General features: G+C 34.1%; 1 protein-coding gene and 3 non-coding genes across 6 annotated transcripts in view; 2 read left to right on the forward strand and 2 right to left on the reverse strand.

The window, feature by feature from the left end:
* Positions 1–2401: 2401 nt before the first annotated feature.
* Positions 2402–16485, reverse strand: part of LOC130655158 (E3 ubiquitin-protein ligase HERC2-like) — a 39390-nt gene continuing 25306 nt past the window's right edge. For 2 of the 3 annotated variants that reach the window (XM_057457868.1, XM_057457870.1), the window contains 23 exons: positions 16299–16367; positions 15230–15424; positions 14838–15122; positions 13803–14119; positions 13352–13529; positions 12724–12977; positions 12406–12550; positions 11375–11971; positions 10683–11157; positions 9799–10046; positions 9581–9706; positions 9118–9389; positions 8242–8440; positions 7955–8169; positions 7731–7870; positions 7411–7578; positions 7176–7299; positions 6729–6963; positions 6288–6575; positions 6086–6163; positions 5666–6002; positions 4769–5436; positions 2402–4520 (listed from right to left, as the gene is read on the reverse strand). In XM_057457868.1, the coding sequence (XP_057313851.1) occupies positions 4338–4520; positions 4769–5436; positions 5666–6002; positions 6086–6163; positions 6288–6575; positions 6729–6963; positions 7176–7299; positions 7411–7578; positions 7731–7870; positions 7955–8169; positions 8242–8440; positions 9118–9389; positions 9581–9706; positions 9799–10046; positions 10683–11157; positions 11375–11971; positions 12406–12550; positions 12724–12977; positions 13352–13529; positions 13803–14119; positions 14838–15122; positions 15230–15424; positions 16299–16367 (5796 nt within the window). In that variant the 3' untranslated portion in view covers positions 2402–4337. The remainder of the gene's footprint in view (positions 4521–4768; positions 5437–5665; positions 6003–6085; positions 6164–6287; positions 6576–6728; positions 6964–7175; positions 7300–7410; positions 7579–7730; positions 7871–7954; positions 8170–8241; positions 8441–9117; positions 9390–9580; positions 9707–9798; positions 10047–10682; positions 11158–11374; positions 11972–12405; positions 12551–12723; positions 12978–13351; positions 13530–13802; positions 14120–14837; positions 15123–15229; positions 15425–16298; positions 16368–16485) is intronic. The other variant, XM_057457869.1, reaches the window with a different exon arrangement.
* On the forward strand, positions 2463–2544 carry Trnal-uag (transfer RNA leucine (anticodon UAG)). Its single transcript has one exon. It is a non-coding gene; the product is annotated as a tRNA-Leu (tRNA).
* Positions 2815–2896, forward strand: Trnal-aag (transfer RNA leucine (anticodon AAG)). The gene has a single exon. It is a non-coding gene; the product is annotated as a tRNA-Leu (tRNA).
* Trnap-agg (transfer RNA proline (anticodon AGG)) lies at positions 3024–3095 on the reverse strand. Its single transcript has one exon. It is a non-coding gene; the product is annotated as a tRNA-Pro (tRNA).

Genomic DNA, 16485 nt, shown 5'->3' on the forward strand with positions numbered 1-16485 from the left:
AAGGTTAAGGGTATCATTAAAAAATTACACTGTTATTAACAACAACATTATAAACTATTCAAAATAAAACTGCTTATCTTATAGGTAATCAAACAGTTTTAACGTGTACGGTTCAAGAACTAATTGACATGTGAGCGCTTCCATGCCTTGTACGCGCTTTAAACACTTAAAAAACCACGTGACCGGCCTTGGCCATACATACGAAATTAAATTCAATTATTCTCTAAGTCCTCTTGGGACGAAAACTCGAGGAAATAACGTTTTTATGTCGAAGCTCGAAACACTATTCCAGCAGTGGGTATAGAGTGTAACAACATTTAAAGAAATTGACACTTTGCAGATATCGGGACGTTTGTTTGAATATTTTTTTCCCACTCTGGTAACGATGCGAAACTCGTCCCGGTTTTAAGTCCAATAGTTCATAAAAGCCATTGGACCCATTTTTGGTCTTTCAACAGTTGTATTGTTAAAAGTCCAAAAAATTAAAGATTTTTGTTGCGCGAGCTTCTGTTCACGGTATTGTCATACAGTATTCTCTCTAATTAGCGCACACCGTTGGTGCATGAGCAAAGTGTCCGTTAATTAAAGGTGTCCGCCTTTTGGAAAGTTTTGCAATGTAAACTCAAAATTTAAAGGAAATGCGATTTTGTATACGAAATGTGTAACTTAAAAAATTAGCGAGTACCGTGCTGCACTTAGACACGGAAAAAAGAAAACACGGTATTGTCATACAGTATATGAACGAGGAGTTTTTTTAATAGATTGTTGTTTTAAATTCCTGACTCGAATAATTTCAAGTCTGTCTTTAAGCGAGGATAAAGATGTTCTTTATTGGTAGACAAGTTTAGCAACATAAAGATCGTATTTTTGCCAAAAAATACCACATCTTGCTTGCAACCTCTCGATGCTGGGATATGTTTTAAATCTAAGGATAGAAAAAAGTTAATGCGCTTTTCATTCGATATTCGAGAATTAGCATTCGAAGGATTTTTTTGAAAAACTATCGATCGATCATTTATTCATTCAAAAATCTTAGTTCATTGTCCATAAAAATAATTATACGGTAACACCATGGTAACAAAACACAATTATGATTACTGAGGAAATGTACGAGGTCGACATACCCATACTCTTCGAAAAAGATTGGAATGAGTACCAGTACAAATATTTTGCTGGAGGATATCATGTCTACATTAACATCTGGAGCCCCTTGGTGGGGGGAATTGTTACAATGCAGGCATTAGCCATCTCACGAGGTGGACGGAAATGCAATACCAATAATAAGAACTGATTCTTTACAAAACGAAAGCATTGTTGGGCACATGCCACAAAACATATCAAAAATATGTTTCATGCTCTTGAAAGTCCCGAACAATTCGATTACAGCCGAGGTTTGTATAAAGAGGGTTAATCGTGGAGGTGGATATGGTCTGGAGTTACCAGTTTTATATAAGTTTTATGGACAACAAGAGTTGATTGACTGGTTTGCGAAGAAAATTGAGGCTGTAAAAGCCGACATTGCTTCTAAATTTTCAAAGCGTTTAAAATATATGTTTTAAAATTATTCAATTTTTCATTATTTTTGTATGCTGCTCCTTAATTTTTTGGACTGTCCGCTAATTGGAGAGAAAAAAGCCTATAGTTGCCATTTCGTGCAAAAAAATTTGTCCGCTAATCAGAGTGTCCACTAATTGAGTATCCGCTAATTAAAAAGTTTTTTATGTGACTTTGACCAGAAAACAGCCTGTGCATGGAAAGTGTCCGCTAATCAGAGGTGTCCGCCTTTTAGAGTCTCCGGTAATTGGAGAGAATACTGTATATTGAAAATTTGGGCCTTCTTCAGCGCACACAAATTTTTTAAGCGATAAACACAAGTTTATGTTAATTACTGTCAAAAGTAAACTCGTTGCCAGGGTAGCTTTTTGTTGCTCTCAAAATTATTTCTGTTACTCGCCACATTAATTTTGTTGACAGATTACTGGAATCTCTTCGTGTCGCCACTTTCCACAACAGTGCAGTAAAAAAATAATATTATCGCCTGAAAATATTACGTCGTGTGTTACCTGGCTTAAGAACCAGTAAAATTTGACTCGACAATGGCTATTCTTATTTTTTAAACCTTTTTCAGTCATTGACTGAATTGAGCAATTATTTATGGAAAAATAAAATACAAAATCCATTTGTTTTTAGTTTTGAGAAACAATGATTAGAGCTTGAAGCTTTTCTTAGTTTGTTTTATTTTTCACTTTTCACAGGGATCGTGTCACAAGATTAAATTTGGGGAACCCGAGAGTTAAAAAAATACCGCCCAGAAAAATTTTCATCTAATATAAAAAAGCGTTTCGATTGGTTCTTTTACTGAGTACTTATAAGCCTTCTTATTATGAGCGACCTTATTTACACAATTCGTTTCATGCCAAAATAATTAAATTTAAATTCAAAATAAAGTTAAACCTTTGCAAGGCAGGATGGCCGAGTGGTCTAAGGCGCTGGTTTTAGGCACCAGTCACTACGGTGGCGCGGGTTCGAATCCCGCTCCTGTCATTTAATTTTCTGTTGCATTATCCACCAAATTAAAACGGTACATTCGCTAATATATTTATCCGTTTGTACATTAGCAAACAACCATATACTTTTACTGTTTTTTTAGTTGAAAAGTGTAAGCTATTATTTGCTTACTACAGTTTGCTTCTAGTAACATATACTTGAGGAATTTCTAGTTAGTTCGCTGAAAAGTATAACATTTTAAAACAAAGCTCGTAACAGTATAGCGGGAGAAAGTGATACAGACATGTAGTAGATACTGAAGCTTCAGGTGGGGTGGCCGAGCGGTCTAAGGCGCTGGTTTAAGGCACCAGTCATTTCGATGGCGCGGGTTCGAATCCCGCCCCCATCAAATTTTAAATCTTTTACTGCTTTTTTTAACGTGGCTAAACCTGCAAATAACTTTCTCAGCGGCATAATTATTCGCACAAAACATGCCTACCAAAAAAATTTAATAAAATAAAGTTAAATAAAAAAATGGGCCTGTCCGGGAGTTGAACCCGGGACCTCTCGCACCCTAAGCGAGAATCATGCCACTAGACCAACAGGCCGTGGTGAAGCAACATTATTAATAGAAAAAATAATTTACTAGATTTGCACATTTACTTTAACTGTAGTGATAATTGGATTTTGACACAATTTTAAAATGCCGAACTCATTAAACTTGGAACAGTAATACAAAATGATTCCCGATAGAATTTTTTATTTTTAGCGGTTTTCTGTTTTCCAAAAATATTCCATGGTCGTGTCATTAAATTGGTACGCACAGTACATGTTTTTTTTAATAAGCAATTTCCAAAATGAGATTTGTGGATGCTGATGAAAAGTACTTTTTCAGGCTAAAAATATGCTTAGGTTATGCTTAATGGCAAAAAGTTTATTGAAATATGCTTATGAAAAACATATGATCAAGCTCAAAAAATGCTAATTGAAAAAAAACATTGCATTTAAACATATCTTATGACTATGATTCAAATTTGAAACATCACAATTACAACTTAAATCTCACTAGCTCACGATACAAAAACTTCACAACCTTTTTTACCATTTTTAAGTTGCGAAGGATTATAGGTGTTTATGTGACAGGGAAAAAAAGGGAGGAATAAAAAGTTTCTTGAGTCGAGAATTAACTGTAATTTAGCAAAAAAAAAAAGCTTTCGCGATGTTTTGATTCGAAGTGTTTGAACTCAATCAATGTCGATAAAACAAGGAAAGGTAAAAAATTTATCGCACATGTGCAAATTGACACCACTTAATACAACTACACTCGTTTGAGTTTAAAAAGTTTAAAAAGTAAATTACGAAAGTGATTATTGTGAGGAAAAAAAGGTGCAACAAATAGTAGCGTTTGGCAGATAAAAACTGCCGTTGCGTTAGAATTGACGGGCGTTGGTTTAGAATTGACGGGCGTTGGTTTAGAATTGACGGGCGTTGGCTTGGAAATGACGGGCGTTGATTTGCAATAGGATAAGTACCTACTACAAAAAACTCGAGGCCGTCAGCAATTATAAAGGGACTATTGAAAACAAGAAATTATTAACACGTTTTTTTTATATAAACTAAATTTCTAAAAAAAATCTATAAACACAAGATCATTTGTCTTTTTTAAGTAAGTGACAAGTGATAGAGGAAAAAAAGTCCTACCTCCGTTCAAACTTAGCATGAGTAGTGTTTGTGTTTTTTGTGCGGTTCGAAGCCTAGTTGTTCTCATTGAAACAATGGTTTTAAAACACTTCAGCTGAAAAAGGGATTCACAAAAGATGCATACATTGAAGAGAATGCGCTGATAAATTTTAAGAATTTGTTAAATCGATTCTGGCATAGTCATCTGAATCGATAGACTTACAAAAATAAATAGCATATTTTAGTTTTTCTCTCAACACATGAATATTAGTGTATTTTGGCATCTTCAGCAGAAAGAAACACGTATACGACTCCGGTAAGTATTCGTCCGCTGGGTGGTATTTCTCTAACACCTAAAAATAGTTTAATATTTTTTGACAATGTTCTCAACAGTGGTCATTTGTCAGAGTAGCAAAAAAGTTCCTTAAGTTATGTAGAAAATTGAACAACCTTTTTTACTTAATATTTTCTTACAATTTTGCTTTTTCTTATAACATTATTCCGTACATGTTTTCAAGACATTACAAAAATACTTAGCATGTAAGTGCAACAAAAATTAATATTTAAAGAAGAGTAATCTTGAAATAGAAAAGGTATTTACCTGGAAGATAAAATCTTTCCCTTTGAAATCCATTGCTGTGCGTGGCAGTCTTGTCCTTCCCCATACGAAACGCAGAAAAAGCGACCTTTCATGGTTGCTAAACTCTTCAAGCACTTGCCAAAACCACTCAGCCAGAGATGAAGAAGGTTCAATCCCTCTGTATGTAGTAATTGTTCTCAATGCGTCGACATGTATTTCAGGATTTCCGCAGACCATATTCTCCAATTCTGGTCCTGTAAATAACGATATTAAGGGGACAGGAACAACTTGTGACATTCCATTTCGAATCCATTCAATTTGTTTATCCCATTCATGAAGTTTGTAATGTAACGCAGACTTTAGGTACTCCTGCTTGTTTTGATTTGTCACCAAGGTTTCAGTTTGAGATAAACACACTTCACTGGATGACGAGCTTCGAACAGAGTATGGCAATTCCAATATGGCCACATCGTCTACTTCATTTGAATGTTTTTCTACACCATCACATTTTTTTTCACTATTTTCATTAGACAACGAAGATAAATATGAGTATTTGGCAACAAACCCTCTATCAATGTCTTCTATATCCTCCAAGTTTAAACGCAAACCAACCAATAATTTCCAAACGGGCTCAGCTAGACTTAAGCTTAGTGGAGAACCTGATCGGATGGCAATGCCTAAAATAATGCCTGAAAAAAATTGTTATCATTAGTAGACTATTTTTTTCTACGACCCAAATATTGTATTATTTAAAAAAGAAAAAATATTGTATTATTTAAAAAAGGAAAAGATGTGAGTAACACGACTTTTCCTAACAAACTTTGTTATTATCAAAAAGGCGATCTCCTATCCTGTACCTGATTTCTTTCTGATCTTAATGTCAACATGAATAAGGCTAAAATATAAAAATTTCGTTACCAAGGAAACGAAACATTTCCGCATGTTTCTCAGATCTAGAGTCAGGATTTATGATCATGCAATCATTTGAATCAGAACTTTCCTCTCTGCTGTTTGGTGTTAAAATAAGCAAAGGTAGTGACCCATTCTGTAACTCTTCACAAATCTCTGCGATGGATTCCGAAAAACCTCCACCGCAGTCGTCAACAGATTCTCCAATAAACTTCACTTTCCATGTTCGATGCGGTAGACAAAAGCTTTCGACATAGAACTCTGTAATCTTTGATGTAATTTGACCAAATACGGACATGCTGCCGTCAGGACCAGCCAATCCTTGATCGATACGATGATTTTTAACCTAGAAAAACAAAAAGCGACTAATAAATTAGAATCGTTTGGAGAAACTTTTTCAACATGATTTAAGAGTAATCTGTGACATACTCTGTTCAGCTCGATGACTGGACCATGTTGGCGATCTCTTATCATCGTTATGTCGATAATTTTGCGAAACGAATTTTCCTATTAACGAAAACACAAAACAGAATAAGAATTTAGAAATTACCAGTGGCATCCACGCAACTGCTTTAAAAAGAATTTTAGGTAACAATATTTATTTAGTTGAAGATAGTGAGAGAGGATTTACCTTAAAAGAACACAGCAGCAAACCTTTCAAAGTATTGATCATTAAATCTCCTGACAGACCACCAGCTTCTTTGGCTGGTACTAATTCCATTAGTGAGATACAAGAACAAAACAACTTTGAAAAATAATGCAATAAAAACGCTCGGTTTCGTAAAGTGGTCATAGGTATATCTTGCAGGTGGTTGTATTCTAGCGGTATTTTAGCGGGGAGAGTGTGACCAATACTTTCACATGTTGACCATGCGATTGTGTGTGCAGAACCACTCGCAATGCAATCAATCTTTTTATTCTACAATAAAAAATAATCGGCCTAATGAGACTGCAATTCCAATGTATATAATTAGGTTACCCAGATTTTTCTTACTTTTTCGCTGACGAAGCAAGGTAAGAAACTAATTAAAATCGTTATTTGTACGACACGCATAACTATGTTCTGATATACCTGTAGAACAGAAGACAACTTTGGTAATTGTCCAGCATTAGTTGTTCCATCACCTAATTGTCCCTCATCATTGTCACCCCAGCAATAGACATCTCCCTCTTCAGTACATACCACGCAATGTAACGAACCACAACATATAGCTGTAATGACTTTGGATTCTAAGGCAATTACACGCTTTGGTCGTCGAACGTGTTCTTCCAAACCATGACCTAGTCGAAAATAATCACCTTTGCCCCTGCAAGAGAATTATGATATACTAGAGCTCCCTATATAAACTCTCGCAACCAAAATATCAACATCCTACTTAAACGAATAAAAATCTTTTAGCATTATAAGGAGAGGGCAGAAGGATTACTAGTTTCAAATTAACGATGTAACATGTACGTACATGAAGGAATAAGGATGTCTCCTTTGAGAATATATACGAAATGGTTGTTCTTTTCTTACCAAGTATACAGAGCTCCATGTCTTGTCAAAGCCATTGAGAATTGAGATCCACATTCTACTTTAACGACAGATTTTCCTATCAAATCATCAATGACCATCGGGATTTTACATCCATCACTACCACCTGCAATATATATGGAGCAAATTATACTTTTGAAAGATCTGACGTGACCTGGAATTCACACAATGTTGTTTTCTGCGATTTAATCAAGTTATAACTACCACAAAAAGTTACCTCTCCCTAACTTTCCATAATCTCCATCACCCCACGACCAAACGGCGTCGTCACTTGTTATGCACAACGTTTGTGCATCTCCACTACCGCAAGCCAGGTCTACAACACAAAATGCTTGAAGCGCTTCAACAACTTTGGGTCGTAACTGATCTTCGCCGTCTCCATGACCTACAAATTTTGTGATGTAACTAATTTATTTAAAATCTACAAATCATCGAATTTGTTTGCTTACTTTCTTTTCTGACTGTAACTTCAAAGCTAAATAGCAAAACGTAGTGTAGCGTTAAAAATTAATGCCTAATTTGAACAGTAAATCTTACCCAATCGTCCATATCGTCCTTTACCCCAGGTGTACAATTCGCCATGCTCACCAATAGCTCCACTGTGTGAACCACCAGCTGAAATGTCTGTTATGAGTTTACCACGAAAACTTTCAATTAGCTTCGGATGACTACATGAACTAAAAAGTTAACCAACCAAAATATTATTTCATAAAGAATTTCTCATTTGATATATATTTTTAAAATTTTTATCAACATCTTACTTTCTATTTCCGTGTCCCAACTTCCCATCATCGCCTTCCCCCCATGAAAATACTTCTCCGTCGGAAGAGAGAGCAATACAGTGTCTTCCCCCAGAATGAACAGCTACTTTCTTGATAGTGATATGCTGCAACGATTCAATCATTCTTGGTGTACTGATCGATTCAACATTTCCCAAACCAAGACGTGAACTATTACCATAACCACTGGCGTACACCTGAATAAAAAAGAACATATGTTATCGTTATCTCTACATTATATACTGTACACTTACATATTAAAGTTTTACCTTTCCATCCACAGATACACAAAACAATGTCTGTTCGCCACCAATCATTTGTACAGGCTTCAATGCAGCTAGTGAGTCACAACTCACAGGTGTTTTGATTTTTGCTCCCTCTATACCACCCAACTGTCCACGGTGATTATGACCCCAACCATATACAGTACCGTTTCCACCCCATATAACAGACCAATCCTGGGCACGTCTAAAAACAATACACTTTTTATCCCTCAAAACCAAAAGGTTTTCTATGTCAGAAAGCTTTAAAGATTTATAATATTTAGAGGTTGTCCCGTTGAAAATTAACGGAAAATTTTCCTGTTGCAACAAATTAAAAAAAAATTCACATTTGCACTAATTTTCTCTCTTACACAGACAGAAAAAACACAGGTTTTAATTTAAGAGATATAAAAAGGAAATTGCTTTCAAGGTAGAAATTTTTAAAAATTGCAAAAGTGTAGTTCCACTAAAAATTTGATTTCTCTCAATCGTGAAATATTTGTTATCACAATTTGCGAAAGCTTTTTCTTTATTCTTGCAAAAACAAAACAAAAAAAAAGCAGAAAAAAAGAGAAAAAGAAAAAAGAAACCTGGTGAGACCTCGTGCGAAACATATTACCATGTTGTTATAAATCACACAAGGATAAACAGTTTGTCTTATTTGCAGGGTGAAGGACATGCAGCTTAGCAAATAGTTTTGGACGATTTAGTTTCTAGATAGATTCATTCAATCGATGCATTTGAAACTTGGAACTTCACTTGCGATTTGACCATATTTTCTTTAAAAAGTGTGAAACAATACATAGTTCATTTTTTCATTTTTTGCATGAAAAGGCTAATTTTCACGAAAAATTTAAATCGGTTGATTAATACATCATCTACCTGTTTAACCACATCAGTAGTTGTTCATCTTCTGCCTTAGAGAACAAATTGTTGTTCTCATACTCGAAAGTCAGGATTTCATTCTCAGGTAAAATCTCTTGTAACTTTTCACGCACATCCATCTGAAATACTTTAGGCAATACAGAACTCTGTATAAAGCTTTGGGCTACTCTGATAGCATTGCAATATTTCCCGAACCATGCCCACTGATGTTTATTCGAGCAGCAGGGCAATGTGTCCAAACCAAGAGAGCAACCAAGCAAAGCTAAACTCTGTAAACAAATGAATAATTTTTTGAGGAAAAAAAGATTTTTAAGGAAATAATATAAAATAAGTTTTAAAGGAAAAAATAAAAATAATTTTTAAAGAAATTTATAAAAACTAATTTTTTAAGGAAACTATAGAAAATAAATCTTTTAAGAAAACTATTGTAATGTATTGTAAAAAATTGAAAACATTGTACCCTTAGAAATGGACTGAACGTCATTTGATCACCACGTCTAATGTACTGTTCTTCAAATTCATATTGCTTCAAGAGTGCTAGAGGTATTCCATTGATAAAACTTGACAATGTAGACGAAAGAACCATCTATAAATATTCAGTAATAAGTGAGTGAAATTGAAGAGAAAACAAATGCTGAATAAAACCAATCTTTAGTGAATTGATTAAAGATTTCTTACTTCTCTTACTCGTTGATTTCCTCCAAGACGAAGTTTACATGCAGATGGATCTCGATACCGACTGCAATTTAAAATAAAAGGAACGTCAATTGGAGGTGCATTGTGGGACAGCAACAGGGCATGCAAATTATCCAGCATCCATTTCTTCTCTTCTGTTGTTAAACTTTGAATTCTAATGCACATTGAAAGCAGCGAAGACAACTTTAATATCACAGCTTCATCTCTCAATCGTTTCGCAACTCCACAAGCTAACAAATAATAAAAATATTAATAATTTAAATGGTGCTTTTTGGCATGTAGCAGGCAAGAGGTAAGGCTAATTTTTCTTTTACTGAATATCTTCAAACCCTTGTTCTATCCAATGTGTTAAATCAATTTTGTAGAAAAATTCATGGATCATTGCTTTAATTTGCAATTTTAAATTCCGCAATTTCTTGAAATAACATCAGATTCGCACTCTTTAATGCCACAGATTTTTTCGACCATGAATTCGCAATCTTTGTTTTGCGCAAACTTTTCTTACCATTAAGGTAGTCGCTATGTAATTTTATCATTAACGACGAGAACAATTACGCGAATTATGCTCAGTTTGTTTTAGAACTCTCCGTTGTGAGTCGGCATTAATGTTCAGTAGAGTTCAGTAAATTGTTTGCAATGACGTTAATAGGCGTAAAATACATTAAAACTCAAAAATATCTTTGCATTTACAAAAAAATTATATCGAACATTTGGGGAAACACGCGAAATATCCTTTATTTTTGGTCTAGAAATTTTTACACTTTTATAATTTTTGCCAAGCAGTTATATGTTTCTGATATTTTTGGAACATTTTAAGGCTTAATCCTTTTGTAAACCATCCGCCACATTCAAACAATTCGATTTACCTAGTAGTCTTCTTACTAACTCCAAACATGGTATTTTAAGAACAGAATCACTTGACATTATGTCCATATCCAAATCATCAGTGGGTGGGATGGGCGTTACAGTGAAACGAAACCCCCACAACCCACCCTGACTGTTAGTTGTGAAACACCAACTTAATTCTTCCCCAGATATTTTCAACTTTGTATTCCAATCACTCGGTTGGGAGCCTGTTCTTATTGCCAATGTACGATCTTTCCCATCAAAAAATGTCAACACGTCTTGTAAAGGTTCTGTTTGAGACAGTTCGTCGAATTCAACCACCAGTAATGTCGCACCAGGATATTTTACAGAACCACTTAGTTTTACGCCACGTGCACCATGATAAGGGTGTGGGCTTTCTTGAATACATGGTTTGTATATATCTTGCATTACAAAATCACGTGCTATCTTCTCTTCAAGTTCGTTTAGACAGATGTTGACGAGAGTGTCACATGTCTAAAATAACACCATGTCAGCAGAAACAAATTATGTTCACACAAAATGTTCTTTAATAGAAGCATGAATAGAAAAATAATATTAAGTAAAATATGTAAAATTTCTGTGATTTGCTCTGGCACGATTTCTTGGACCATAGAAAACTACTCGTGAATTTGCGTTCATCTGGAGATTCCTATTTAAAAAGCACACTTATTTACAATGTAACAAGATTTACCTGCACATTCTGGGTTGAAATCTCTCTCAAAAAGTTATACACTACATCTGTGTCTTGTGTACAAAGATGGCCACACAAACCCAACTTCAATAAGTTCACAACATCGATTATATATTCCTGATGAAAATTTCTAATGAAGTCCAGTTGTATCAAACTCTTATTGCTTTTTGCGAAATCAATGTAGAATTTCATGAAGCATATGAGAAGACGTTGAGCGAATTTTATTTCGTTAGCTTGCATGATCTTTGTTAACGCATCCTGTCGTACAGATCTTGAACTAATTTGTAAAACTAAACGAATTAAAGATGGTCCTTGATCCTTTACAAACTTAGCGATGTTTGCTACGGATGTTTCGTTAAACACTTTTGGTAGAATCAGATTAGCACCAAGTGGATCACGATTCATTGGAAATGAGACAACTTCATTTAAAAAACAGGACACATGATTAGTTTCAGCCCAGGCAATACTATGTGAAGAACCACAAGCAACATGTTTTATCCGATGATCTTCAGTTCCTAATACAAGTGTTGGTATTTTATTGACAGTGGTCGTTCCAGTTCCTTGTTGTCCATGATCATTGTCACCCCAAGCATATACCTATAAAAATTGGGAAAGATTGTATCCTTTTACTTTATTGGGAGGTTCAAAATACAAAACAACAGAAGCGAAATAAAATTTTTGAGAAATCAGGGAATTAGAAGTTTGAAACATCCTAGATTAAGACTTTGTTCACAAAATCAAATACACACTTCCAAAATCAGGGCATTCAAAAATATGGTGTTTAAAAATCAGGGTGCAACAGTTATTGGTTAGGTTTAAAAAATTATACTGTTAATTAATTAGTTAAATTTTATTACAGGCTTAAATTTATTGGAGAAAACTAAATTATTAGCAAGTGACTAAATATCTATTTTTTATTTTTACTTCTTCAAGCCTAGTCTTTATTCTTTGACAAGTTACACAGTAACTCAGACCACCGTTTCGACTCGGAAACAGACAGACTACATAACGCACTGTAAACTTTGTCTTACTTCACCATCTTCTGTGACAGCAAGACAGTGAAGCGCACCAACAGCGACATCAACAATGTGTTTATCTTTTAAAAAATCCACCATTTTTGGTTCTCGTACATGTGCATTACTGTTGTGACCAAGACGAAAGAAATCACCTTTACCCCTAAAAGATAGAATTGTTAAATTAAAAATAAATCCCTACCTTACAAAAATGGATGCTTTTTTAGCTAAGCCACAAATAATAAATAACAAATATAGTGTGCAAAAAAACATAGAAATATCATCACCAAAAATTACAAATTTAACATTTAAGAATTAGGAGTGAAGTTCACATACCAAGTCCAAACATTTCCACAGTTTGTCATAGCAAGGTTGAACTGTGCCCCACAAAGAACTTTACAGACACTAATATTACTGACTGAATCAATCACAAGAGGAGAAAAGCAGCCATCACTACCACCTCTTCCTAATTTACCGAAGTCACCATCACCCCATGACCACACTTTGCTATCATCTGTCAAGCATACAGTTTGTGCATCTCGACTTCCACATGAGACATCAATTACATTATAACCAAGTAGACTTCGAACCTAAAAACACAATCTTAAAATCTTCACATTATTTTAAACACAAATATTTTTGAAAGTCTACGTCATACTGCAGGTTGTTACATTTGAAAAGAATAGAGTGGGATGGGTAAGAAAGTGCAGAGACTGGGACAAAGCCCAGTGTTAGACCGAAAAAGACTTGACAAAAGGTAGCGCACAGGAATTTGCGTCTAGAATTAACACAGTCTAGATCAGATTGGGAGATCATGAATATACCCTGTTTAACCCACATGCTAACAATGGAAATGGAAGGTAAGACAGACGTTAATGATAATGAACTAATAATCAGCTGAGTGTTATGAAACTAGGTGGCGTTTGGGGGTTTACATCAAGATTTCGACATTTTGTTTTCTCACCAGTTTTGGTTTCAGTTGAGTGACTTCATCTCCATGACCAAGCCTTCCATAGTCACCAAGTCCCCATGTATATAGCTCTTGATTATTCACAATCGCAGCGCTGTGTGAACTTCCACAAGCAACATCCGTTATAAAACTCCCAACTAAGGCTTCAATTTTTTGTGGAGTTTCAAATGTCCTAAAATTAGAAATTAATTAAAATTAAAAAAACAAATTAAGTAGAAATTAACTTAATCTTCTTGTTTAGTTATTCGTATATTTAAACTTGTTAAAAATATGTTTAAACTTTAAAGACAATTCCCTTTTTAAACTGTCCAAATAGCATTAAAAATCATTAAAAATATGGCGAATTTCCGAATAATTCCCGCTGAAATTAATTTTTACGAAACAAAAACTTGGAAATTCTCGAAAATTAATTGCCTACAGGTAGAACATATTTAAAGAGACTAACAGAGTATTTCCGTGACCAAGTTTTCCATCATCACCATCTCCCCAAGAATATGCTTCACCAGTCAGTGTCAATGCAATAGCATGCCGACCACCAGAATGGACGGAGACTTTCTTGACGAACACATGACTTAAGCCATCTATAATTCGTGGAACTGGAATATTGCCAGTCACTGAACCAACACCCAACCTGCCACAGGTGGACTCACCACACGCATAAACTTTTCCATCATATGTGACACAAAATAAAGTTTTAGATCCACCAGCAAAGTTGCATGGCTGAATCGAAGACAGTTTCTCCGAAACAGATGGACATTTGATCTAAGTTAAACAATACAATACAATACAATCAAAACTGATATCTTCTGACTGAAGGACATAAATTTATTTCACCTGTTAGATATAAGTATAACCTGGCTTTAACTTGCTTGCCTACAACACAAGTCAGTCGCAGGTCAATGCATTGCTCCAATAGAGTTCCAACTGCAAAAGATTTCAGGTTTTCTTAGTAGGCAATTTTTATGGTAAAAATTCGAGATCTTGAAATTTTAAGCATTTTTTCTTTTGCATCTTACTCAAATAAAAGTTACCTTTTTAAAACTCTAAAACACAACCTATGCAATACTACAATACTCCATACACAACAAATATCCTATACAATACTACAATACACAACAACAGAACCTATGGAATACTACAATAAACAACAACAAAATCTATGTCATCCTACAATCTACAAGAACACCATCTATGCAATACTACAATACACAAAAAAAACTAAATTGTAATATTATTTAAAGAAATGTTGATATTTTTCAAGAAATGAGAAATATCGATTTTTTTGTGTTTCGGGAGGAGATTTAGGAAGGATTTCCGATTTGTGAAGTTCTGGGATGTGAGAACCCTGTCCAAATTAGACATTAACAGTGCATTTAAAATGCACTAGGAAATGGAAGACTAAAATCTTCCACCATATGCATACAAGTCAAATCAATCCTCACCATCTGACTGATAAAGAATACAGCAATAGTAAACTTACCTTCGAGCCTTTCATTCCTCCAAGCTGGTCTTTGTCATTTAAACCCCAGCAAAACACTTTTACTTGTTTATTTGCTGATTTTTGTTTCAAAAACCCTTGTTCTTTAATTTTCACTTGGTTTGTTTTTTGTCTCATATCATCAGGTCTCTCCTGACAACAAAACAGTTTCATTATTTGTTGATCATAATCTTCATTCTGCTTTTCGCCAAACACTTCTAAATGGCAAATCTTGCAAGGTCCATTTTCATCTCCAACTTTTATACTGATATTAATGTATGTATACACCTAAAAACAAACTTTCGAATTCATTATTTAATCACAAACATTAGCATTTGTTAACAAAAGGATTGCCCACAGCCTAGTAAAAGTAAGCATGTGATTAGTAATTTTACCTTGTCTTGCTGTCCCAACAATTGTACAACATTCTGACCCTTGCTGACAGCAATACTATTTAAGACTACTTTTTCTGACGCTTTTACCCCATACACAATGAAGTATGTCGGACATGTGTTCACATCAGATTGATCAAGAGTGACTGATAAATTCGATAAGACAACATTACGTCGCAATCTTAACTCAATCCAATGCTAAAAAATAAATTACGTACTAAAAATATTTTAAAATCTTTAAATAGTTGTTTTTTGTTTGAATTTGTGTATTCAAAAAGTTTTTTAAAGATTCAAGGAAAGATAATCTGTGATTAACCCTTAAATTTTCTTTCTACCATAAAAGTTACTACTACAAGGTATTTGGGCTACCTAAACATTATGCAATCTTGGAACATAGTTAAGAATTGGCTTCTTTAGTGAGAGAATACCCTAAAAAATCAGTCTGTGAATGTACAAATTACTTTTGAAGAAAATTATTTAAAGAATTATTAAAGTCCTCTTATGTTAACGTCAATAACAATTGGGATGACTTTATAAATTAAATGGACAAAATGCTACATAGAAACCTCATAAAAAATGCTAGGGTCTGTATTGTAAATAACCCTCTTTCCTTTTTCGCATTACAAAAGTTTTTATGCAGAATAATGACAAATATATTTTGAATATGAAAATAATTTTTTTTTTTGACACAAAGTACTACTTTGTGTTGAAATTAAAAATTGTTTTATTAGTAGCAATGAAAAAAATACTCTTCGTATTATGCAAACATCTGTTAAAAAAAATAAATCTCAATAAACTGAAATAGAAATTAAATTTTCAACATTAAGGTTTGTCACCTAGTGTGCAAAAAAAACCATAACTGAACGAACAGAAAAATAATAAATGTTTGATAATATTAAAAGTCTAATAAAAATAAATGTTTAATAATAATGTTTAACAATGATAAAAATTTAATAATAGTAATAACTATTTATTTCTGTATGAAAAAGAAGCAAAGGAATGTTTTTATGACTGATTGTTGCTCATTGTAAATGCCGACACAATATTAGGTCAAAAACGAAGATAAAATTACTTTACATGTCTTTGATGCCAAACAGCTTGATAATGGATAGGAGAAATTATCTTCTCCCACATGGACAATCTAGAATTAAATTTCCTCAACTTAAGGCTATTGACCTATTCATAAATTGTTGAAAAAATGCAATCACCACTAAAGCTTCCTAAGCAGCGTGGTCGAATAGGTATGATGGGAAAGATTT

This window comes from Hydractinia symbiolongicarpus, chromosome 8 (genome assembly GCF_029227915.1).
Source record: "Hydractinia symbiolongicarpus strain clone_291-10 chromosome 8, HSymV2.1, whole genome shotgun sequence".
NCBI classification, from domain to species: Eukaryota; Metazoa; Cnidaria; class Hydrozoa; order Anthoathecata; family Hydractiniidae; genus Hydractinia; species Hydractinia symbiolongicarpus.